This window comes from Hyla sarda, chromosome 10, assembly GCF_029499605.1.
Source record: "Hyla sarda isolate aHylSar1 chromosome 10, aHylSar1.hap1, whole genome shotgun sequence".
NCBI lineage: Eukaryota > Metazoa > Chordata > Amphibia > Anura > Hylidae > Hyla > Hyla sarda.
In genome coordinates, this window is record NC_079198.1 from 129,698,150 (window position 1) to 129,724,194 (window position 26,045).

The window sequence follows — 26,045 nt, forward strand, 5'->3', positions numbered from 1 at the left end:
GGGATTTTCTCCTGCTCTGGACAGTTCCTGATACGGGCATCAGGTGTCAGCAGAGAGCACTGTGGACAAGACAAAAAAGAAATTCAAAAAGAACAGAATTTCCTCTGTAGCATACAGCTGCTAAAAAGTACTGGAAGGGTAAAGATTATTTATTAGAAGTAATTTACAAACCTGTTTAACTTTCTGGCACCAGTTGATTTAAAAAAAAAGTTTTCCACCGGAGTACCCCTTTAAAGCAGTGGAAGGTTCCTGCCAAAACCTTATGGGAATAATCACAGAAATCCCATTTCAGAATTACTGTGGTCACGCTGCGCGATTCTGTATCTCGAGTTGTCTTCGCAATTTTCCACCTGATGCACCGTTTAATCTTCATTTAAGCCTGACTGATTCTTGGCCGCTGTGATACTGAACCCACGACCATCTGTGTCCCGGCCTTCTGTAATGTGGGGGTGCGGTCCAGCTTCACCGGGGGGATCTCCACAACTTACCTTTCATTCAGATCACGGCTATGGGAAAGACTCAGCTTCAATGTGCGGAGACATCGTACGGACTGACATTAACATTCTTGGCCACCACAAGAGATGGAAGATTATATACACAACACACGGTATAAAGTCAATAGAGATGAGCGAACTTACAGTAAATTTGATTCGTCACGAACTTCTCGGCTCGGCAGTTGATGACTTTTCCTGCATAAATTAGTTCAGCCTCCAGGTGCTCCGGTGGGCTGGAAAAGGTGGATACATTCATAGGAAAGAGTCTCCTAGTACTGTATCCACCTTTTCCAGCCCACCGGAGCACCTGAAAGCTGAACTCATTTATGCAGGAAAAGTCATCAACTGCCAAGCCGAGAAGTTCGTGACGAATCGAATTTACTGTAAGTTCGCTCATCTCTAAAAGTCAATACTTAGATTAAGGGGATTAAAATGATAATGTTCCATGTTCCGTATTGGCTTGCAATACCACTCCAGGCCACATGGTGTGCCATTGAGCAGTATTATTCTTGTACTGCACATATGATATAGGGTTGTGATACATTAAGTATTTAACCTAAGTATAATAAAATAAAAGCAATGGCAGAATACACAGGTGGAGAGAGGACACTGCCCGTAAGGGCTGACAATGTACAGGGTAGGAGGAGCAAAGTCAGAGGTGGCACTGCAAATAAAAATATTACTGGGGATCATGACTATTGGTTAAGTTGCACCTTTAGTATTTAAAGGGGTACTCCGGTGGAAAACTTTTTTTTTTTTTTTAAATCAACTGGTGCCAGAAAGTTAAACAGATTTGTAAATGACTTCTATTAAAAAAAAAAAAAAAAAATGATCCTTCCAGTACTTATTAGCTGCTGAATACTACAGAGGAAATTATTTTCTTTTTGGAACACAGAGCTCTCTGCTGAAACCACGAGCACAGTGCTCTCTGCTGACATCTCTGTCCATTTTAGGAACTGTCCAGAGCAGTATATGTTTTAAAAGGGGATTTTCTCCTACTCTGTACAGTTCTTAAAATGGACAGAGATGTCAGCAGAGAGCACTGTTCTTGTGATGTCAGCAGAGAGCTCTGTGTTCCAAAAAGAAAACAATTTCCTCTGTGGTATTCAGCGGCTAATAAGTACTGGAAGGATTAAGATTTTTTAATAGAAGTAATTTACCAATCTGTTTAACTTTCTGGCACCAGTTGATTTAAAAAAAAAAAAAAAAAGTTTTCCGGAGTACCCCTTTAAGAAGCATCAAATGGGCACTGTCAGATCAAAAACTTTTTAAATTATGTAATCTGTACTTCATAAAAAAATCTAATCGCCATTTTATAGATATCATGGTTTATAAAAAATACCAGCCAGAACATAATGTCGTCCGGCTGCAGCTTCATCTTTGTCCCAGCTAAAGCACAGGCTGGAAAAAAGTCCAGAAAGTGAGGACGGAGGGACTATCACTTCTCTGTGCTCACTCCTGTCCTATCAGACTTCTGCATAAAAGAGGAGGGGGTTACAGAACAGCCTGCAGTGATTGGATGAAGAGACCCAGCACAGCAGACTCAGGGGGGAAGTGAATGCATGGTGAGTGAGGGCGGGCTCAGTGCTTGCCTAGGACACACCCCTTCCCGAGCAGTGGATGACAGAATGAGTGAGAAGCAGAACAAAGGGCTTTGTGAGCCAAATACAGAAGCTAGACATATAAAAAAGACATGTAAAGCTTCTGCCTGACCTAGTGAGTAACATATAGAAGCTTTATCTGTTCTGTGCTATGGCAGGAACGCTTTACAGAGGACAGATCTTTCTTTCTTCACCTCCATAATAACTTTATTCTATCGTTTCACCCTCCCCAACCTTGTGGGTCATGACATCGCCCATAAACTCGCTCGCCCACTTTTGTCTCATTGTCCTTTATCACGGTGAACGATTTCCAGGTCACTTTTTATGCGTGACTTGACTTTCTTATCTTCAGCCTTTGGGGAGACGCCGTCTCTTTATTTTCGCTGCCTTTGTAGCCATAAATAGCCTCAACAATTAAATCCTGAGCGTGTACCTGCGCCCAGCGTGTGCCCTTTAAGGGAGACCAGGGACAGATTAAAATCTGCAGAAGCGTCTGCCGTCTATGGCCTGCGCATCATCAAGTGATATTAGGGATGTATTCTGAGAGCTGGAACCTCGCTGAACCCTGGGCTGCTAAATATAGTGGATTATGGGAGATGTGCCCAACGTGGCATAGAAAGGGGCACAGCATGGATACGATGTGATTCCATCTCAGCATTGTCCCAATGTCTTTAAAGGGGTACTCCACTGGAAAACATGATTTTTATATCAACTGGAGCCAGAAAGTTAAACAGATTTGTAAATTATTTCTAGTTAAAAATCTTAATCCTTTCAGTACTTATCAGTTGCTGTGTTTTCCAGAGGAAGTTCTTTTCTTTTTGAATTTCCTTTCTGTCTGACCACAGTGCTCTCTGCTGACACCTCTGTTTATTTTAGGACCTGTCCAGAGCAGGAGCAAATCCCCATAGCAAACCTCTCCTGCTCTGGACAGTTCCTGACATGGACAGAGGTGTCAGCAGAGAGCACTGTGGTCAGACAGAAAGGAAATTCAAAAAGGAAAGAACTTCCTCTGGGGCATCCAGCAGCTGATAAGTACTGGAAGGAGTAAGATTTTTAAATAGAAGTAATTTACATATCTGTTTAACTTTCTGGTCAAAGTTGATATTAAAAAAATGTTTTCCAGTGGAGTATCCCTTTAAATTCTGAACATGTCCATGTGCCAGTGCGGTGCTTGGCGGTGTCTGTTTGGTGACAGAATCCAGATGGGGAGATTCTGAAGGGTGAATGTAGCCTCAATGTGTTCACTTTAATTGGTCGCCATTGTTTCAAAAAACTTTTGACATCTTGTAGAAACCCATCAAAGGTTTTGGTTGGTTGAGGTCTCAGTGTTTAGACTCCAACCGATTGGTAAAACAAGTTAAGTCTCGGCCCTATGTTTAAGTCTTTGGGACATCTCGTTCCAATAGACCAGCGGTCTCCAAACTTTATGGGAGAGGACGAAATGCAGAGCCGCAACGTTTTCCAGCCAAACTGGTTATGTAGCACCACCAAAGATGGTACAGAAGTCCCAGGTGGAGCAGTCGGGCAGTATTTAGACCCTGCAAATAAGGGACATAGTTCTAATGGGTTAGATTAGTGGTCTTAAACTGTGGCCCTCCAGATTTTGCAAAACTTCAACTCCCATCATGCTGAGAGTGCTGAGGAATAGTGTGGATAAGTGCGAATAGAAATCTGAGGTGATCGGAGAAGGCCTTAGTATGAGAAGAAGTTCACAGCCTGCAGCCAAATCTGTACTGTGAAGGATTTAACAACCTTCCTGTCTCAGTAAAGATAGTTATCCGTAACCTCGTATCGTGGTCATTATGTTTCCCACACTTGGCCCCGGAGAGCTATCTCAACCTCAGAACGTGAAGGTTAACGGTGCTCTGGCATCACAAACTGTGTATTACATCATTCTCCCCAGAATCACCACACTTGTATCTGTATGCTTCTATACATTTTTATCTATTACTTATTTGTGTATGTTTATTGCAGAATATTTTTCCCAGGCAGCAGCTGATTGGCTGATAGTTTAGTAGGTGTATGGGGGGGGGGGGGGGTTCTACTTACCTATTGCGTTGGTCATCTTCCAGACATGCTGCAAGGCTTTCATGCCTTGGTCATGTGATGCTCCCAACCAATGATTGTGAGAGAAGTCCCTAGATCAATCTCCCTCTCCCAGGAGAAGGGGTGGAACCAAACTATTTAGTGCCAGTGATGGTTTGGAGCAACATTGACCAAGGAGCTTTCTGCAATGCACCAATCTCTTCATTGGCGTCTGGTCAGAGTTGTTGCTGCGTCACTATTGCGTCATGAAATATTTTCCGGCCAAGTAAAGAAAAGTCTACATGTTCCACCACAGTAAGCCAACCTGTCAAGATCCCCATCAGAAGTTTCAGTCAACTGAAGAACATATGACATGTGAATCAGTACACATCTCCGAGATCGCTAAATTCAGTAAAGCTGCTATAACAGCAACATTTAAAAGGGACAGTGACCAAATATCCATTAATCTGGCTCAAAAAACTGTAACATTTCAAACTGTGCTAAAGTTGTTCCACAGAATCCTAGAGTGCAGAGGTCTCATTCCTGCACTTTGCATACAGGGGTATTTGGGTTACAGGGAACATCGAGTTGGCTAAACCACCCTGCTACGTGACACATCATATCTTAAACCAGTCCTCAAGACCACCAATAGTCCAGGATTAGATTTTATCCCAGTCCTCAAGACCACCAATAGTCCAGGATTAGATTTTATCCCAGTCCTCAAGACCACCAATAGTCCAGGATTAGATTTTGTCCCAGTTCTCAAGACCACCAATAGTCCAGGATTAGATTTTATCCCAGTCCTCAAGACCACCAATAGTCCAGGATTAGATTTTATCCCAGTCCTCAAGACCACCAATAGTCCAGGATTAGATTTTGTCCCAGTTCTCAAGACCACCAATAGTCCAAGATTAGATTTTATCCCAGTCCTCAAGACCACCAATAGTCCAGGATTAGATTTTATCCCAGTCCTCAAGACCACCAATAGTCCAGGATTAGATTTTATCCCAGTCCTCAAGACCACCAATAGTCCAGGATTAGATTTTATCCCAGTCCTCAAGACCACCAATAGTCCAGGATTAGATTTTATCCCAGTCCTCAAGACCACCAATAGTCCAGGATTAGATTTTGTCCCAGTTCTCAAGACCACCAATAGTCCAAGATTAGATTTTATCCCAGTCCTCAAGACCACCAATAGTCCAGGATTAGATTTTATCCCAGTCCTCAAGACCACCAATAGTCCAGGATTAGATTTTATCCCAGTCCTCAAGACCACCAATAAATAGTCCAGGATTAGATTTTATCCCAGTTCTCAAGACCACCAATAGTCCAGGATTAGATTTTGTCCCAGTTCTCAAGACCACCAATAGTCCAGGATTAGATTTTGTCCCAGTTCTATTCCAATTGAGTAACCATAAAAAAAAAGATGTTGGTGGACCCTGAGGATTGGGTTTGGGATAAAGGAATACAACTCCCAGCTGACTTGCCCCACAGCGGTCCCTATATCCTTAGTCCCTACACATGTTCTGTACTAACTCTGTATATATCGCTGAGAACCAGAGATGTAGTGAGTGAGTGAGAAGAGACTTTAAGGGGTACTCGGGGTTTCGGCTGCTAGGACCCCCGCAAAATCCTGCCAGGCTTCCCGGAAATCCGCATGCACAGAGCGATCACCGCATCGTGCCGGATTACTGGCGACCACAGCCCAATGCTGTGTCTGATACGCCCCCTCCATATATCTCTATGGGAGATATTTAGATACGTGAACGCTGTATCTCCATCTCTTCCATAGACTTGAATGGAGGGGGCGCGATGACCACGGCCGCCCAAAGCTTAGATAAATATATAAATATTCAGAACGAGCGAGCGGTGCTGGGCCAGAGATCATGGGGTCGGTCCCCCGCGATCAGACATCTGAGTGCCGGTACATAGGACTCTCTTGCTTTTTGCCATTTGGACTATATTTAACAATCTTCTCTTCTAAACCAGGTTTAATGGAAACTTGGGCCTCTCATTGACTCAATTGTTACTTTACCAAAATCTGCAGCCGTTCTGTGCAAAAGTGGCTAAAGATTTACCAGCGAGTGTTTACTTTTCCTGCTGGATATTACATACACTTCTGGGATTCTACATCACAAAACTCAAGGTGAACGTTGCCAAAAACCATCCTAAACACAACAAATGGAGGAGGTCACCAGCCTCTCGGGAGCAAAGGTATCAAGGGAGCAAATAAGAGCAGAGACAGAGAGGAGGACGACGGGGAAGAGGCGACATGAGGCAAGTTAATCTTGTAATCCTAGTTCTGTAGGGTCTGTATATAAGGGTATGTTCACACTAATTAATATTTGCGCGGAATTCTCGCTGAAAAAACTCTGCTAAAAATTTACCGGAATCTGCGCTCAAGCTGCGGGCACTGTGCGCGAAATTCCGCACAGAAATCTGTGCGGAATTCAGAGCGGCATAGGAGACATTATTAAAAAATATATATTTTTTGCATGAATTCCGCGGGATTTCCACGCAAAATCCACACAATTTCCGTGCAAATTCTGCACGAAAGTGTGGCGGACTGAAAAAAAAAATTACATTGAGTTCTATGGGGCTAGGACGCGAATTCCACATGAAGAAAGAACATGTTCATTCAGCAGAAATTCCTCAGTGTGAACTGAGGAATCGAAATTTAATTTCATACTATGGGGTTTTTCACTGCTGAATGAATTGGAGAGGAATAAGCGAGCAGAATTACTTGCGGAAATTCCTCTCCAAACCTTCTGTGTGAACGTTCCCTAAGGTGTATACATTCTCCCATTGCTTTATACTGTGATATTGACTTGGAAGACATAATTTCTTATATGAAGCCAACAAAAAAGGTAAATCCGGGCACCACTGACCAAACTATCATAGGATAAAGCTGATGGATGTGAGTAGTGGGGTTTGAGTCCTTAGCAGACCAGGAAGGGAGTGAGTGCGTCACGTATACAGGTACAAAAACTTCAACATAAAGAAGGAAAAACGGAGCACACACCTGGGAGTCCTGCTGCCACAATTTAAAGTTCATGTAGAACATAGATAAGACATCTTCCCCACAATACGAACAGAGGTGAGAGGCAGGAGCGTGCACCTGGACGACAGACACTGTTTCACGCCAAATGGCGTGAAACAGTGGCTGTCGTCCAGGTGCACGCTCCTGCCTCTCACCTCTGCTCGTATTGTGGGGAAGATGTCTTATCTATGTGTGGTGTCCCGGTACCGTATTGCATACCGTACCTTGTATGGTGGTCCCCAAACTCAGAGTTACTACGTTCAGGTAGGGTCCCCCAGGTGGGACAGCCCCTAGTCGCCTCTTTTGTAATGTCTAAATGTATGTATATAATATAATGTATATTAGTATGCTTACCTTGGTAGCGTCGCAGGACCTTCGGTCATGTGACTATGTTAATTCCTCTATGGTATGTTGGAGGACCTTTGGAGGTCCTTGGGTCACATGTTTACCCATAACTCTTTGTACAGAAGATTGACAGTTGTTATGGACCAGTGAGCTTAAGTCCAGCCCCTGCCCATATAAGGGAGCTGTAGCCAATTCTCGCTCTCTTGGGTTGCTGCTCTCGTGGATGCCGGACTATTAGGACGGATCTGCGCAACTTTCAAAGACAAGCTAGGCCAGAAAACCTACCGGCCTCAGTATAAAACTAAAACGTGAGTTAAAATCTCAATCCCCGCTAAAGCTAGCATGATTACAGGACCAAATCTAAACCCCTAAATCCAGTGGATCACCGCAACAATTACCTTCCTAAGCTCAGTAGACTCACAAGGTCCCAACCACTTGTCAAGCTCTAATAGACTTTGTTATATGGACTGTTCCTGTTCATTATGGCATAAAATCTTCAGTAAAAGTTCTGACAAGTTTCTGCAAATCTCCGGTTGTGGACAATCAATTATTTCCTATCTCCCTATCATTCTTGGGAAGGGTGGCGGTAGGACCAGAGAATAGCCCTCACCCTGGCATCATGAATAGAAAGGTTTAAGCAAGCACCCTTTAGTAACCGCACAGCTACACCCCATATACCCTATAACCCCAGGCTATCACAAATGTTCTACATGAACTTTAAATAAATCGTGGCAGCAGGACTCCCAGGCGTGTGCTCCGTTTTTCCTTCTTTATGTTGATGCTTTCTTATATATTTGCAGATCAGCATCTACTAACGCTCTGCTGACTGACCCAGGGGGGTAGCTTTAGGGGTAGCAGAGGTAGTGGTCACATCCAGACCTTATTGCTTTCATACCTCAGTGTAGCCTTCACATCGGTGACCAAAGTGTCCTGCAGAGTGTTCTGCTCTACTGCAACAAGTCCAGACAAAAAGCCTTTAGTAGAGAATACGGACCATATTTACCCTACGATTCAAAAAAAACATCAGTCTCGGTGAATTGGTGTTTGTGGTCATTTTCAATTAAATCTCCCAAGATTCTTATCTCTTTGTAAAGACCAAATACAATCCATATCTATCTATCTATCTATCTCATATCTATCTCTTATCTATCTCATATCTATCCATCTCTTATCTATCTATCTATCTATCTCATATCTATCTATCTATCTATCTATCTCATATCTATCTATCTATCTATCTATCTATCTAACCAAAGGATAAACTGGCCAGCACTATTGTAAAAACCTGGCCTACAGGTGCAAGCTGCTGGGCTAAATATACAGCAACAGGAGAATACAGCAGCACACTGCTGGCACAAAGATATAGATGAAACATGAGTATATAGATAAAACATGAGTATATAGATAGAACATGAAAAGCTATACAGCTGTAATGCAATAAATGAAGATATGAAACTATGAAATTATGAGGTACTTAGCTTGCAAATTTGGCGCCAAATAGCGTGGACCGTCCCACCACAGTAAGGTGACCTCATTGGGACGGACCCTACACTGTGAATATGCCTCTGTGTGAACAGTACAACAGGCATGCAAGGTCTGAAACATCCAAGGCACCTAATATACACCTAATATCTATCTATCTATCTCATATCTATCTGTCTCATATCTATCTATCTATCTATCTCATATCTATCTATCTATCTATCTATCTCATACCCATCTATCTCATATCTATCTATCTATCTCATATCTATCTATCTATCTATCTATCTATCTCATATCTATCTATCTCTCATATCTCTCTCTCTCATATCTATCTCATATTTATCTATCTCATATTTATCTATCTATCTCATATCTATCTATCTATCTATCTCATATCTATCTATCTATCTCTGATCTATCGATCTAAATAATATCTATCTAGCTCACGATGGGCGGTACATACGATGCCCAGAAAGTTTTGTGTACGAGTCCCATTTATCCGTACGGCGGTCTTGTCATCTGTCTCCTCTATCTAATATCTATCTCTCTATCTATTTGTCTCTGTCTACAATAAAACCCCATCCTCTGTGTACATCGGCCTCTTTCTTAGAGATCCACCAACCAGGAAGACCCAATTCCGCTGTCATTTTGGATAGTCGTCCCGAAACGGTTCCTCTTATCTATCTACTGATTTATGTCTCCAGGGTCTGGAATCTTCTGGTAATATCCACCATTCTCTATGGTAATGGACTCTGCATTGAATTGACCGGCCTGTTTGGGCGTCTCTCCTCTCCTGGGTTCCCGAAGCCTTACCCTAATGACCAGACTGTGACCTGGGACATAACGGTCCCTGAAGGACATCGCGTCAAGATCTATTTCACCCACTTCAACCTGGAATTGTCCTATTTATGTGAATATGATTATATCGAGGTACGGAGATCAGGACATGACACAATAGGTGATAGTACCTGTGACACATCTAACCTGTGGGCTCAAACTGTGGCCCTCCAGATGTTGCAAAAGTTCAACTTCCAGCATGCCCGGACAGCCGTTGGCTGTCCGGGCATGCTGGAAGTTGAACTTTTGCAACATCTGGAGGGCCACAGTTTGAGACTACTACTGTAGAGGCTAGAGAAGGATCACATAAGAGTCTTTTTTTCGTGTTTCTCGTGTTTCGTGTTTCATGTTTCGAAAATAAACCCTACTCCGAAAGTAAGCCCTAGCAGTATTTTCAGGGTGGGCTGCAATATAAGCCCTACCCCGAAAATAAGCCCTAGTGTGTTTTTTGGGACTAAAATTAATATAAGACCCGGGCTTATTTTCGGAGAAACACGGTATTGGGGGGCATGTATCATTATTTGTGTATGGTAGAAGCAGTTTACCCCTATTGCCTAATTCTAAATTATGCGCAGAAGCGCTAAATTTCTCAATCAAGCGCAATTTGTTTAATAAATTGCGGGCAAATCTAGTAATCTCTTCATACCTCCACTCTTTGAAAAATAAAATCGATGATTTAGAGCAGTGGTCTCCAACCTGCGGACCTCCAGATATTGCAAAACTACAACTCCCAGCATGCTGGGAGTTGTAGTTTTGCAACATCTGGAGGACCGCAGGTTGAAGACCACTGATTTAGAGCATCTTGCTACGTGCAGTCCAAGGTGGCTTATGTTTGCGTTAAAAAAATGGTCATTGCGCAAGATTTCTGCGGGTAAATAAAATGTACGCAGTTAATAGATTCGTGCGTACTAAATATGTCACTCTAAGGTTACCCCGAAACCTACACATCTGGAGGAAACGCTCCACCAGAATGTGCGCAAAAAAAGACGGAAAAAAAAACAAAACAATTTTGCGCAAAATTTAAACACAAAACAGGGGTAAAATCTTTGATTCATGTCCCCCCCATTGAGTAATGCTGAGGTCCTGAGGGCATGAACCAACTTCATAGGGACCTTCATTGTTTACTTCCAGTGGAGATGGATCGGTCCTGTCTTGTGAAGTAGATGAGGGAGGAGAAAAGACCCATGCACCAGGCGCTGTTCATAGTTCCAGTGATTGAATAACATTTTCGGATTCAGGTGCGGCATTTAAAGTGCCATATGGCAGTATGCTTATTGAGAAAATCATCCAATGACGTGTTTCGGAGGTAGAACCCTCCTTCCTCAGATTGCCAATCTGAGGAAGGAGGGTTCTACCTCCGAAACACGTCATTGGTTGATTTTTTTTTATTCAATCACTGGAACTTTGAACAGCGCCTGGTGCGTGGGTCTTTTCTCCTCCCACATCTAGTACATTGAACAGGACTGGATCCTCCATCCCTGTGACCCTTTGGGCTTTGCAGTTCACTTCTACCCCTACTCAGGGGTGATAAGCGCTGATTATCTACAACATGGTGAGCGACCAACCGAAAGGCTAGTGCTACCCACCCTCTTTCCCATCTGGTGTCTTGGGTAATACACGAGGCGCGGTCCCTCCCACTCTTTTTCTTTTTTTACCAGCTATCTTGTGAAGGACACACAAGCGCAGAACAATATATCAGCCGCGAACCAGTGCGTCCTTTACATGATAATGCCAGATCTCTATCCACTAGAAGGTGCAAGGGGTAATAGGTCCCCTTGGGGAGAATGCCAAGCTAGTATAGGAGGTCTTATAGGCCGGGTGTCCCCAACCCAGTCCTCAAACCACCAACATTCCGAGTTTGTTCAGTTACTCCTTTAGAATATAACTGGAAAAAATTAAAGGGGTATTCCAGGAAAAAAAATATTTTTATATACCCACTGGATCCAGAACGTTAAACAGATTTGTAAATTACTTCTATTAAAAAATCGTAATCCTTTTAATAATTATCAGCTGCTGAAGTTGAGTTGTTGTTTTCTGTCTGGCAACAGTGCTCTCTGCTGACATCTCTGCTGGTCTCGGGAACTGCACAGAGTAGAAGAGGTTTGCTATGGGGATTTGCTTCTACTCTGGACAGTTCCCGAGACAGGTGTCATCAGAGAGCACTGAGACAGAAAAGAACAACTCAACTTCAGCAGCTCATAAGTACTGAGAGGGTTAAGATTTTTTTTTTATATAACTGTTTATTTTTATATTTTATAAACAATTTTTCAGTTTAACAGTAAGGAAATCAAGATCAATCAACAAGGATTAAGATTTTTTAATAGAAGTAATTTACAAATCTGTTTAACTTTCTGGAGCCAGTGGATATATAAAAATAATTGGATCGCGCCAAGGAGGTGTAAGTAGCCGGCCGGGTGTCTCTAAAAAGTTCAGCTCCCTCTTATGTCTGCAGTAATTTATTGTGGACCTAATCACCGCCCCATTGACACAAGAGCAGTACTGGGACTTTTCTAGATCTATCGGAAGATTGAACATATTCATACATATTCATATCATATCAATAGGTTGTCAGAAGTCCGGCTACATGTGAACTGAGCTGCGCAATTCCCATTGAGATCAGTGTGGGGGAGGGGATCCTCATGGATATTGATGTGGATTTTCCATAGTGTGAATGAGTCTGATGTTAATAATTAGGAGCTCTTCTTCTAGTTACTCACTAGGTCATGCAGATGCTTTACATGTCTTTATGTGTCTAGCTTCTGTATTTGGCTAACAAATCCAGAGCTGCTCACTCATTCTGACATCCACTGCTCAGAAAGGGGTGTGTCCATGTACTGAGCCCGCCCTTACTCACTATGCATTCACTTCCTCCCTGAGTTTGCTGAGCTGTGCTGTGTCTCTTCATCCAATCACTGCAGGCTACTCTGTAACCCTTTCCTCTCAGTTTTCATGCTGCAGTCTGATAGGACAGGAGTGAGCACAGAGGAGTGCTAGTCCCGCCCTCACTTCCTGGACTTTAATGATGCTGCAGCCGGACAGGATTATGCTCTGTATGGTATAGGAAACCTTGTGGTGTTTTTTTTTATTTTTATTAGCCATGATTTCTATTAAATGGAAATCAAATGATCTTATGAAATTATATCCTATTATATTATAATGTTTTGCCGAGATGTAGAATGTATAAAAAGTTTTTGATTCCTACGGTGCCCATTTAACTAAATGTGCAAAAAGTGCTTTACAAGGCAGTTTTACACTTTTTCTGTTACCGGGGAGCAGTGCATTGTGGGACTTTACATTACTGTCATACAGATGGGTATATGGCCTTGTATTTAGGCAGCCAGGTCACATGACTGACCATGGGCAGGGCTACATTTCTGTCTGATTGAAATGCGAGGATTAGAGATGAGCGAATTTACAGTAAATTCGATTCGTCACAAACTTCTCGGCTCGGCAGTTGATAACTTATCCTGCATAAATTAGTTCAGCTTTCCGGTGCTCCGGTGGGCTGGAAAAGGTGGATACAGTCCTAGGAAAGAGTCTCCTAGGACTGTATCCACCTTTTCCAGCCCACGGGAGCACCTGAAAGCTGAACTAATTTATGCAGGATAAGTCATCAACTGCCAAGCCGAGAAGTTTGTGACGAATCGAATTTACTGTAAGTTCGCTCATCTCTAGCGAGGATGATAAAGAGCTGAAACCATTGTGCAAAAAACAGTAAAGTGAAGCAAATTTACTGGACTTTAATTATACATTTAGGGGGAGATTTATCAAAACCTGTCCAGAGGAAAAGTTGCCCAGTTGCCCATAGCAACCAATCAGATCGCTGCTTTCATTTTTAACAAGGCCTCTGCAAAATGAAAGAAGCCATCTGATTGGTTGCTATGGGCAACTGGGCAACTATTCCTGTGGACGGTTTTTGATAAATCTCCCCCTTTGTATTCATTTGTCTTCTGATAAAATGTAATGATACGCATCACACGACGGGGACAAAAACAGAACGCACTGTGACCAATTGATTATAATTGGCTAATCATTACCTCACAGAGCAGCGGTCTTCAAACTGTGGCCCTCCAGCTGTTGCAAAACTACAACTCCCAGCATGCCCGGACAGCCAACGGCTGTCCGGGCATGCTGGGAATTGTAGTTTTGCAACAGCTGGGGGGGGGGGCACAGTTTGAAGACCGCTGTCACAGACCAATGGAGTGATCACTGGGAAGACTGACTAGGCGCAAAATCCACTCTACACGACTAGATGTGCGCCAGTGTCGTGCCCGCCGCACCGTCAGTAGGAATTATGGGAATTCTGACACCCAATTGGATTCTGCCGAAAGAATAAATATGTTCATTCTTCCATCGAAATCTGCCCAGAAAAGCCCGGGACTGCTCTATAGTCTATGGGAGGGCGCTAATGCCGGCGGCAGACATAGGTGCCAATTGCAGAGCACTGCGAATGCTGAATTTCCGTAGTGTCAATGGGATTCTGCAGCAGAATTTTCGCTTCAGAATTTCCCCCGAAAGGCAACGATTTTACATCTTAATTTTTGAGTGGAAAGCAGCTGAAAAATTCTACTGATAAATTCAGCTGCAGCAGAGTCCCATTGCTTTTAATAGGATTCTGCTGCACTGTGCACATGGTGGAATTTCTATGACAAAAACATCTGCTGTGGAAATCCCGACTCTGGCTTAAAGGGGTAATTCGCATGTCCAAGCGAATTCCACCAAAAGAATTCACGTCAATTCTTTCGGCTTAAAGGGGTACTCCGGTGGAAAACGTTATATTTTTTTAAAATCAACTGGTGCCAGAAAGTTAAACAGATTTGTAAATTACTTGTATTAAAAAATCTTTACCCTTCCAGTACTTTTTAGCAGCTGTATGCTGCATAGGAAATGCTTTTCTTTTTGAATTTCTTTTTTGTCTCGTCCACAGTGCTCTCTGCTGACACCTGATGCCCGTATCAGGAATTGTCCAGAGCAGAAGAAAATCCCCATAGCAAACCTATGCTGCTCTGGACAGTTCCTGACACGGACAGAGGTGTCAGCAGAGAGCACTGTGGACAAGACAAAAAAGAAATTCAAAAAGAAAAGAATTTCCTCTGTAGTATACAGCTGCTAATAAGTAATGGAAGGATTAAGATTTTTAAATAGAAGTAATTTACAAATCTGTTTAACTTTCTGGCACCAGTTCATAAAAAAAATAAAAATAAAAAAATAAAAAAAGTTTCCCACCGGAGCACCCCTTTAAGCCGAAAGAATTGCCGTGAATTATTTTGATGGAATTCGCTTGGACGTGCATTGGCGTCTATGGAGTCGGTGCCTTCCCGAGCGGTCTTTAGCGCTACCATGTTCTAGATGACATTCCGCTATTTGTGGAATGTCCGTTCATGTTTTCCAGGTGAACAGTCTGCAAAATTTCCACCGTGTGAACATGGCCAAAGACTTAGGTTGCCCTGCAGGTATTTTTATATGAAAAATGCAATGGCTGATTTATCTGACCAATAGTCTTGCAACAGCTGGAAGTGCTCTGGTAGGTAAACACTGGTATATCTACAGTGGTCACTCAACATATGATGGTAATCCGCTCCAAATGGACCATCGTTTGTTGAAACCATCGTATGTTGAGGGATCCGTGCAATGTAAAGTATAGGACAGTGGTCTAACACCTGCGGACCTCCAGATGTTGCAAAACTACAACACCCAGCATGCCCGGACAGCCAACGGCTGTCCGGGCATGCTGGGAGTTGTAGTTTTGCAACATCTGGAGGTCGGCAGGTTGAAGACCACTGGTATTGGAGGTTGTACTCACCTGTCCCCGCCGCTCCGGACCGTCACCGCTCGTCACCGCTGCCCTGGATGTCGCCGTCAATCGCTGTCGCCGCGTCCCCGGGGTGTCCCCGACGCTCCGGCAAGGCCTCTGCTTCCCCGGCATCCTCCCTCTCCGTCGCCGCCATCACGTCGCTACGCACGCCGCTCCTATTGGATGACGGGACGGTGTGCGCAGCGACGTGATGACGACGATGGAGAGCGCCGACAATGCAGGGGATCCCGAAGAGGACGCACCGGAGCCCCGAGGACAGGTAAGTGATCGTCAGCGGACCACACGGGGCACCGTAAACGGCTATCCGGTGGCAGCTGAAGCAGTCTGCGCTGGAGGATAGCCGTTTATGCGATGGCCCCGACATACAAAAGCATCATATGTTGATGCTGCCTCTGAGAGTGATCGTATGCCGAAATGATCGTATGTCGGGGCCATCGTAAGTCGGGGGGGGGGGGGGGGGGGGGGGGGTCACTGTATACGGTGCAACATTCCAGGAGTTTGACCCACGGTGTATGGCGGGACCACGCGGTGTAGCGGTGTAGGTGGAGGGGCTAGATGGTATTAACCCCTGGGGCAAGATGTTGTTAACCCCTAGTGTTCGTGACGCCAGAATGTTTTTTCTGTACCGGAACCACACGAACGGAATCTCCGCTATTCCAATGTCTAGTAGTGTAAGGAGAGTCCACAACCAGTTATGGTTTAACAGAGGCTTTACTGAGGTCCGACAGATGGAATTATCTTCACAGCTCGGCCAGATTCCCAGAGGGGTGTCCAGGAACCCAGAAGGACCTCGCAGCTGGGACCAATTAGACTTGTAATAGACTTGAGACAATTACAGTGACCCCCCCCCCCCCACCGACCTACAATGGCCCCGACATACGATCATTTCAACATGCGATGGTCTCTCAGAGGCAGCATCAACATACGATGCTTTTGTATGTCGGGGCCATCGCATAAACTGCTAACCGGCAGCGCAGACTGCTTCAGCTGCCACCGGATAGCCGTTTACGGTGCCCCGTGTGGTCCGCTGACGATCACTTACCTGTCCTCGGGGCTCCGGCGCGTCCTCTTCGGGATCCTCTGCATCGTCGTCGCTCTCCATCGTCGTCATCAGGTCGCTGCGCACGCCGTCCCGTCATCCAATAGGAGCGGCGTGCGTAGTGACGTGATGGCGGCGACGCAAAGCGCGGATGCCGGGGAAGCAGAGGCATCCGGAGCGACATCCAGGGCTGCGGTGACGAGCGGTGATGGTCCGGAGTGGCGGGGACAGGTGAGTACAACTTCCTCTACCAGTGGTTTTCAACTTGCGGGCCTCCAGATGTTGCAAAACTACAACTCCCAGCATGCCCGGACAGCCGTTGGCTGTCCGGGCATGCTGGGAGTTGTAGTTTTGCAACATCTGGAGGTCCGCAAGTTGTAGACCACTGTCCTATACTTTACATTGCACGGATCCCTCAACATACGATGGTTTCAACAAACGAAGGTCCATTTGGAACGGATTACCATCATATGTTGAGGGACCACTGTATCTTGAGGCTTCACTATGTGCAGGACTTGACTATTTGTAGTGACAGCAGACATAGACTTTAGACTTACTGGAATGACTGTAGCTTTTGGGGTCTTCCAGATGCTGGTCACTTGCACTGAGATCTCTGGTGGTTGCTGTGCTCAGTAGCAGATGGAATCTCAAAGAGAGTGAATTGTAATGGCCGCCCCTTTATATAGTGGGGGGCTGGACTAAAGCTCATTGGTCAAGCTGCGGGTCATAGGTTAAGCTGGTGCTTTCTGGGAGAACATGTGACAACAAATCATGTGACAACACAACATGTGATAGACTTACAGGTCCTTGAGACCTCCACAAGTCCTGTAGACTAACTATACATTAGGATCATGTCTATACATTAAAGCAGTATACACAACATTCTGTAAACAACAGGGGAGACCATGCAGGGGAGCCCCCAGGTCACTGAGGGTCTCAACCTGACAGGGCCTAAGGATAGTACAGGACCATGTCCGGTACTGGGACACCACAGTGCAACATTCCCGGAGTTGGAGGATTGGTTGGATAAATACCGGCCATTGCATTGCCGGTATTTTTAATATTAAAAAAATATTAAAAAATAAAATACCGGCCAGGTGGCAACCCTATGAGCATGGTCCATGGTGGGTGTTGCACCCAGTTTTATTAAAGGAGAACTCCAGACCATAAAAATTGTCCCCCATACTGCCGGCAGTAAAAAAATAAAGATGTACATACCTTCCTCCGCTCCCCCGGGGCCTCCAGTAACTGTCTCCGGTCTCCGCCGCAATCCACTTCCTGGTTGCCGGTGGTCGGATGAATCAGCCAATCACCAGCTGCAGAGAAATCCGACTCGGCCGGTGATAGGCTGAGCGGCAGTGTGACGTTTTTGGCCCTGGCCACAGGTGCCGGTGTAGTGAAGAATTTTGTGTCCTGAAGCGTTTTCACATTGCCGCTCAGCCTATCACCGGCCAAGTCGGATTTCTCTGCAGCTGGTGATTGGCTGATTCATCCGACCACCGGCAACCAGGAAGTGGATCGCGGCAGAGACCGGAGCCGGTTACCGGAGGCCCCGGGGGAGCGGAAGAAGGTAAGTACATCTTTATTTTTTTTACTGCCGGCACTATGGGGGACAATTTTTATGGTCTGGAGTTCTTCTTTAACTCCCAGGGCACCCAGCGCCATCAATACACATCAGTATAGCACATGTATGTGTAGGGGAAATGACTGATCTTACACTGATCTGTATGATACTGATCAGCGCTGTCTTCCATCCTCAGCTTAAATCTCAGGGGACGCTGCTGTCTCGCTTCTGCGGCGCGGAGTCTACAGACACTGAGAAAGCCCCCGGAGACTCTTCCTTCTACTCCCTGGGTAATAAAATGACCGTGACTTTCGTGAGTGACTACTCCAATGAGAAAGCATTTTCTGGTTTTGAGGCTTTCTACGCGGCTGAAGGTAAGGACTACGGGTAAACACCAAAATCAGGGTCGTAGGTAATAACATTGGGGGAGATTTATCAAAACCCGTGGATAGCAACCAATCAGAACGCTTTATTCATTTTTTTTTTTTTAAAGTCTCTTTAAAAAAAAAAAATAGTTGATTGGTTGATATGGGCAATTGGTCAACTTTTCCTCTGCACAGGTTTGGATAAATCTCCTCCTATGATCTTTAAAGGGGTACTCCGGTGGAAAACTATTTTTTTATTTTTATTTTTTTAAATCAACTGGTGCCAGAAAGTTAAACAGATTTGTAAATTACTTCTATTAAAAAATCTTAATCCTTCCAGTACTTATCAGCTGCTGTATGCTCAACAGGAAGTTCTTTTCTTTTTTAATTTATTTTCTGTCTAACCACAGTGCTCTCTGCTGACACCTCTGTCTGTATCAGAAACTGTCCAGAGCAGAAGCAAATCCTCATAGTAAACCTCTCCTGCTCTGGACAGTAGACAGAGGTGTCAGCAGAGAGCACTGTGGTCAGACAGAAAAGAAATTCGCAACTTCCTCTGTAGTATACAGCAGCTGATACGTACTGGAAGGATTACATTTTTTACATAGAAGTAATCTGTATAACTTTCTGACTATTTGATTATTAAAAAAAATAAAAATAAAATAGTTTTCCACCGGAGTACCCTTTTAAGAGCCCATTCCACTAAGAAATTCTGATGCAGCGGCCTCCCGTTGTTTTCAGTCGGATTCTGCTGCACACGGTAGAAATTCTGTGACGAAAAATTCAAAATTTTTTCAGCGGAATCCACTCAGAAATGCATTGCCATATATGCAAACAGATTGAGGCAGCGGCTGACGCTGTGACACTGGCTGCGGCTGTGCGTTTCTGAATGGGCCCTAAGGGTTGGGTCACATCCTGTAAAACTGCCGCTGATTTTCCACAGTGGAAAATCAGCAGCATTTTTGCACCTAATCGTGTGGATTTTTGGTAAGGATTTGTCGCTGTGGATTTGGAAATAAATACGCTAATATTTTAGAATGGATTAAAGGGGTATTCCAGGAAATAACTTATATATATATATATATATATATATCTCAACTGGATCTAGAAAGTTACACAGATTTGTAAATTACTTCAATTAAAAAATCTTAATCCTTACAGTACTTATCAGCTGCTGAAGCTGAGTTGTTCTTTTCTGTCTGGCAACAGTGCTCTCTGCTAACATCTCTGCTTATCTTGGGAACTGCAGAGAGTAGAAGAGGTTTGCTATGGGGATTTGCTTCTACTCAGGACAGTTCCCGAGACAGGTGTCATCAGAGAGCACTTAGACAGAAAAGAACAACTCAACTTCAGAAGCTCACAAGTACTGAAAGGATTAAGATTTTTTTTTTAATAGAAGTAATTTATAAATCGGTTTAACTTTCTGTAGCCAGTTGATATATATATATATATATATATATAAATATATAAAAAAATAATAATAATATATATATATATATGTATATATATATATATATATATATATATATATATATATATATATGTGTGTTTTTTCCTGGATAACCCCTTTAAGTAATTGGGGGACATATTCAATACTTTGTGGCCCAGATTTACCAATCTGTAAATCCTCTCACGTCACGCCCCCTTTGTCAAAGACACGCCCCTTTGTCAAAGACACGCCCCCTTTGCAGAGAAGGCTGAAAAGTGTCCAAAAAATGTGACCGATGCCTAATAAATATGGTAGAAATCCTTCAAGACAGTTTTTGGACAGTTTTGTTAAAACTGTTTGCTACAGTAATAGCATATAGCAGTGGTCTTCAACCTGCGGACCTCCAGATGTTGCAAAACTACAACTCCTAGCATGCCCGGACAGCCGTTGGCTGTCCGGGCATGCTGGGAGTTGTAGTTTTGCAACATCTGGAGGTCTGCAGGTTGGAGACCACTGGTATATAGTATATAGTATAGCTTCCCATTCCTGCAGCCTTCTTCAGTGCCAGGTTACTTCTAGAACAGCTAAAAACTGTGCTGTGGTGGTGAAGATGATACCGAAGGACAAATCCATGATGTCAGACAGATGTCCATAGTAATGTTGGATTATATGTGAAAAACCTGGAAAGTAAATTGACCATGTCCATGATTTCCTATAGATGTGGATGAGTGTGAAAAACCAGACGAGGACACAGAAGTTTGTGACCACTTCTGCCACAATCACATCGGAGGACATCACTGCAGCTGCCGTGCCGGCTTCACACTGCACAAAGACAAGAAAACTTGTATTGGTAAGTATGAGAATAAATGTCTTAAAATGAAGGGGACTCTTTAAAATCAACTGGGGCCAGAAAGTTAGACAGATTCGTAAATAACTTCTATGTAAAAACCTTTAAAAGGGGTTATCCAGGAAAAAAAAACTTTCTTTTACATAGCAACTGGCTCCAGAAAGATGAACAGATTTGTAAATTACTTCTATAAAAAAATCTTAATCCTTTCAGTACTTATGTGCTGCTGAAGTTGAGTTGTTCTTTTCTGTCTAAGTGCTCTCTTATGACACGTGTCTTGGGAACTGTCCAGAGGAGAAGCAAATCCCCATAGCAAACCTCTTCTACTCTGTGCAGTTCCCGAGACAAGCAGAGATGTCAGCAGAGAGCACTGTTGTCAGACAGAAAAGAACAACTCAGCTTCAGCAGCTGATAATTATTGGAAGGATTAAGATTTTTTAATAGAAGTAATTTACAAATCTGTTTAACTTTCTGGAGCCAGTTGATATATATATATATATATATATATATATATATATATATATAAAGTTTTTCCCTGGAATACCCCTTTAATTCCAGTACTTATCAGCTGCTGTATACTACAGAGGAAGTTGTGTAGTTCTTCCAGTCTGACCACAGTGCTCTCTGCTGACACCTCTGTCCATATCAGGAACTGTCCGGAGCAGGAGAAAATCCCAATAGCAAACCTCTCCTACTCTGGACAGTTCTTGCCACAGACAGAGGTGGCAGCAGAGAGCACTGTGGTCAGACTGGAAGAACTACATAACTTCATCTGGAGCATATGAATCTGGGTGCAATTCCTGGGCTACGAGATTAAAGGGGTACTCCGGTGGAAACATTTTTTTTTTTTTTAAATCAACTGGAGCCAGAAAGTTAAACAGATTTGTAAATGACTTCTATTAAAAAAATCTTTACCCTTCCAGTACTTATTAGCAGCTGTATGCTACAGAGGAAATTAATTTATTTTTTAATTTCTTTTTTGTCTTGTCCACAGTGCTCTCTGCTGACACCCGATGCCCATATCAGGAACTGTCCAGGGCAGGAGAAAATCCCCATAGCAAACCTATGCTGCTCTGGACAGTTCCTGATATGGACAGAGGTGTCAGCAGAGAGCACTGTGGACAAGACAAAAAAGAAATTCAAAAAGAAAACAATTTCCTCTTTTAACTTTCTGGCACCAGATCATAAAAAATAAAAATAAAAGTTTTCCACCGGAGTACCCCCTTTAAATGTATCCTACCACTGGAGTGAAGAGGGGCTAAGTGTTTAAATTTTAATAGTGACACCTTTTCTGTGTATGGACTATGCAGCCCATTATGGGACACACGGATGTGATTGGGAGCTTCATTAGGGTCTTACAAAAGTTGAAAGGGTTCTTCTTTATAAATGGTTTCACTTTAAAGTGGTTTTCTGACCTTTTTTCAAAGAATAACAAGAACACACCTCATACTGACCCCTCCGCTTGCTTTCAGCCCTGCGCCACTGCGAACTGCCCAGAGGAACTACCCCCGATGATGTAGCCTTACACTGTACACAGGGCGCTGCAGCTAAACACTGGCCTCAGCAGGATGTGTTGTTGCGTATGGCTGATGAGGCCAGTGATTGGCTGCAGCGTCCTGTGCTCAGTGCATTGGGACTTTTTTAAAGACTTCATTCTCAAAAGAACCTAAATTTCATCTATTAAAGGGGTACTCTGGAGGAAAAAAATGTTTTCAAGCCAACTGGTGCCAGAAAGTTATACAGATTTGTAAATGACTTTTATTTCAAAATCTTCATCCTTCCAGTACTTATCAGCTGCTGTATGCTCCAGAGGAAGTTGTGTAGTTCATTCCAGTCTGACCACAGTGCTCTCTGTTGCCGCCTCTCTTCTCTATAGAGATATGCTCCTGCTTTGGACAGATCCTGACACGGACAGAGGTGGCAGCGGAGAGTGCTGTGGTTAGACTGGAAAGAATTCCACAACTTCCTCTGGAGCATACAGCAGCTGATAAGTACTGGAAGGGTTCATATTTTTATATAGAAGTAATTTACAAATCTGTATAACTTTTTGGCACAAGTTGATTGGAAATGTATTTTCCCTCCGGAGTACCTCTTTAAAGGGGTACTCCACTGGAAAACATTTTTTTGTTTACATCAACTGGTGCCAGAAAGTTAAACAGATTTGTAAATTACTTCTATTAAAAAATCTTAATCCTTCCAGTACTTATCAGCTGCTGTATGCTCCACAGGAAGTTCTTTTCTTTTTAAATTTCCTTTCTGTCTGACCACAGTGCTCTCTGATGCCACCTCTGTCTATTTCAGGAACTGTCCAGAGCAGGAGTAAATCCCCATAGCAAACCTCTCCTGCTCTGGACAGTTCCTAAAATGGACAGAGGTGTCAGCAGAGAGCATTGTGGTCAGACAGAAAGGAAATTCAAAAAGAAAAGAACTTCCTGTGGAGCATATAGAAGCTTATAAATACTAGAAGGATTAAGATTTTTTAATAGAAATCATTTACAAATCTGTGCTCAGGGGACTGATACTAATGGGGTGCGGCGTGCAAGATCACGGGGGCCCCCAGCGGCAGAACCCCCGCAATCAGGCATCTTATCGCCAGAGTACCCCTTTAAGGGCAGGGCAGAACTGTTTTTTATTTTATTATTATTTTTTAAAGAGAGACACTTGGGGTATGGATCACACACCCTTGAAAATTGTCATTTTTCTGTCTTATAGAAGAGTAAAATCCCTCCGAACAAGGAAGAAAGTGTCAGAACTGACGCAGAACTTTCCAAACCTTCGATAGAAAACCTCCCCAATGTGTGAAAAACTATTGAGATCACAATGTTTAATCTTTCCTACTATATATAATGATGTAATAAATCATCTGATGACATCATGTGTAATTCATTGGCCGAATAAATCGTCTTCAAACTCATTGGGGGAGATTTATCATAACCTGTAGAGAGGGAAAATTGACCAGTTGCCCATAGCAACCAATCAGATCGCCTCTTTCATTTTTAAGAGGCCTTTTCAAAAATGAAAGAAGCGATCTGATTGGTTGATGGGCAACTGGTCGACTTTTCCTCTACTTAAGTTTTGATGAATCTCCCCCATTAAACCATTAAAGGGGTACTCCGCTGCTCAGCGTTTGAAACAAACTGTTCCGAACGCTGCAGCTGCCGCCGGGAGCTCGTGACGTCATAGCCCCGCCCCTCAAGATGCCACACCCAGCCCCCTCAATGCAAGTCTATGGGAGGGGGCGTGACGGCCATCATGCCCCCTCCCATAGACTTGCATTGAGGGGGCGAGGCGTGACGTCATGAGGGGGCGTGGCTGTGACATCACGACACCCGACGCCGGCTGCAGCGTTCGGAACAGTTTGTTTCAAACGCTGAGCGGCGGAGTACCCCTTAAATACATGATGAAGCCTCGAACTGTTCTGCAGTGGTTCTCCAGGTCTTTCTGCATAGAGGTAAAGCACGACTTGTGGAGTTGTATTTTCCAACCAGTGTTCCACCAGCTGTTGCAAAACTACAACTCCCAGCATGCTCGGACATTTCGCACTTTTCTGCAGATACAATGTTGTTGTTTCTGCGGATGCTGAAATTGACGCCTATAATGTCCGCCATTAACCCTTTAGATGCCATTATCAATACTCATTGAGGCAGCTTAAGCAGTTGCAGTCTTTGTTAAGACTCATCGGACCACCTGCAGCGAGATTGCGGGGGTCTGATGAGTCAAGATGGCGGCCTGAGCTCTTCTCCCCTTTTCCAGGGCTGGGTCCAGTGATCTTCTCCTATGGGCTGCATTCTGGCAGAGCAGAGAAGTGGATCGTCAACATTACTGCCGCATTAATGCCAATGCAAAGCACATACACAAAACAGTAAAAACAATCAAAAGATGGCTATAAATAGTCTCCTGTGGAGACCTTAAAAAATGTTAAAAATGTTTTTTTTTAAAGATAATGTTGTGAGTCCTGGTGAATGGCGGGACCCTGGGGTGCAGCGGTGTAGGTGGATGGGGCAGATGGTATTAACCCCAGGGGCAAGATGTTATTAATCTCTAATGTTCGTGACGCCAGAGTGGTTTTTGGGTATCGGGAACCACCCAAACGATATCTCCACTATCCCAATGGCTAGGCAGTGAAATGAGATTCCACGACCAGGTTATGGTTTATCGGTAGCTTTACTGAGGTCAGACAGTTGTTATAGTCTCTACAGCTCAGCCAGAATCCCAGAGAGGTGGCCAGGAACGCAGAAGGACCTCACAGATTGCTGGGACCAATTATACTAGTAACAGACTTTAGATTCTTGACTTTAGGCTTGACTGGACTGTAGGTAGCGACAGCAGACATAGACTTGACTTACTGGAAGGGACTGTAGATTTGAGGCCTTCCAGGTAGCAGGACACTAGCGCTGAGATCTCTGGTCTCCACTGTTCCTCAGAAGCAAGAGACCAAAAGAGGCCGATTGCAGCACCTGCCTTCCTTATAAAGGGGGGCTGTACTAGAAGCCCATAGGTCAAGCTGCGGGTCATGTGTTTAGCTGGTGCTCTCTGGGTAACATGTGATATCTCAAAGGTCCTTTAGACAATTACATTAGTCCTCCAAAGGTCCTTTATACTGTGTAAACATTAGCATACTGACTATATACCTATAACAATAAACAACATTGAAACATACAAAGTATAGTGTGCGCTGAGAGGGACTTATGAGTTGTGAATAGAGGTATTGTACTGACAGTATATCTATGTTAAGCGTACCTGTATTGCATCAGCATTCTCAAACTTGTACACTTAAAGGGGTACTCCGGTGAAAACCTTTTTTCTTTTAAATCAACTGGTGACAGAAAGTTAAACATATTTGTAAATTACTTCTATTAAAAAATCTTAATCCTTCCTGTACTTATTAGCTGCTGAATACTACAGAGGGAATTCTTTTCTTTTTGGAATGCTCTCTGATGACATCACGAGCACAGTTCTCTCTGCTGACGTCATTATAATAATAATAACGCTTTATTTATTGTTGTCCTTAGTGGGATTTGAACCCAAGTCCCCAGCGCTGCAAGGCAGCATTGCTAACCACTGAGCCACCATGCTGCCCTTAGCTTACTTCTGCTATGCATGGTTGCTAAAATGGACAGAGATGTCAGCAGAGAGCACTGCGCTCGTGATGTCATCAG

The 26,045-nt window shown here is 43.7% G+C and overlaps 1 protein-coding gene across 1 annotated transcript in view; it reads left to right on the forward strand.

Annotated features, from left to right (window-relative positions):
- Positions 1-6,006: 6,006 nt before the first annotated feature.
- Positions 6,007-26,045, forward strand: part of MASP2 (MBL associated serine protease 2) — a 64,191-nt gene continuing 44,152 nt past the window's right edge. The window contains exons 1-5 of the mRNA XM_056541756.1: positions 6,007-6,011; positions 6,110-6,334; positions 9,695-9,920; positions 18,442-18,619; positions 20,758-20,889. Of these exons, the coding sequence (XP_056397731.1) occupies positions 6,007-6,011; positions 6,110-6,334; positions 9,695-9,920; positions 18,442-18,619; positions 20,758-20,889 (766 nt within the window). The remainder of the gene's footprint in view (positions 6,012-6,109; positions 6,335-9,694; positions 9,921-18,441; positions 18,620-20,757; positions 20,890-26,045) is intronic.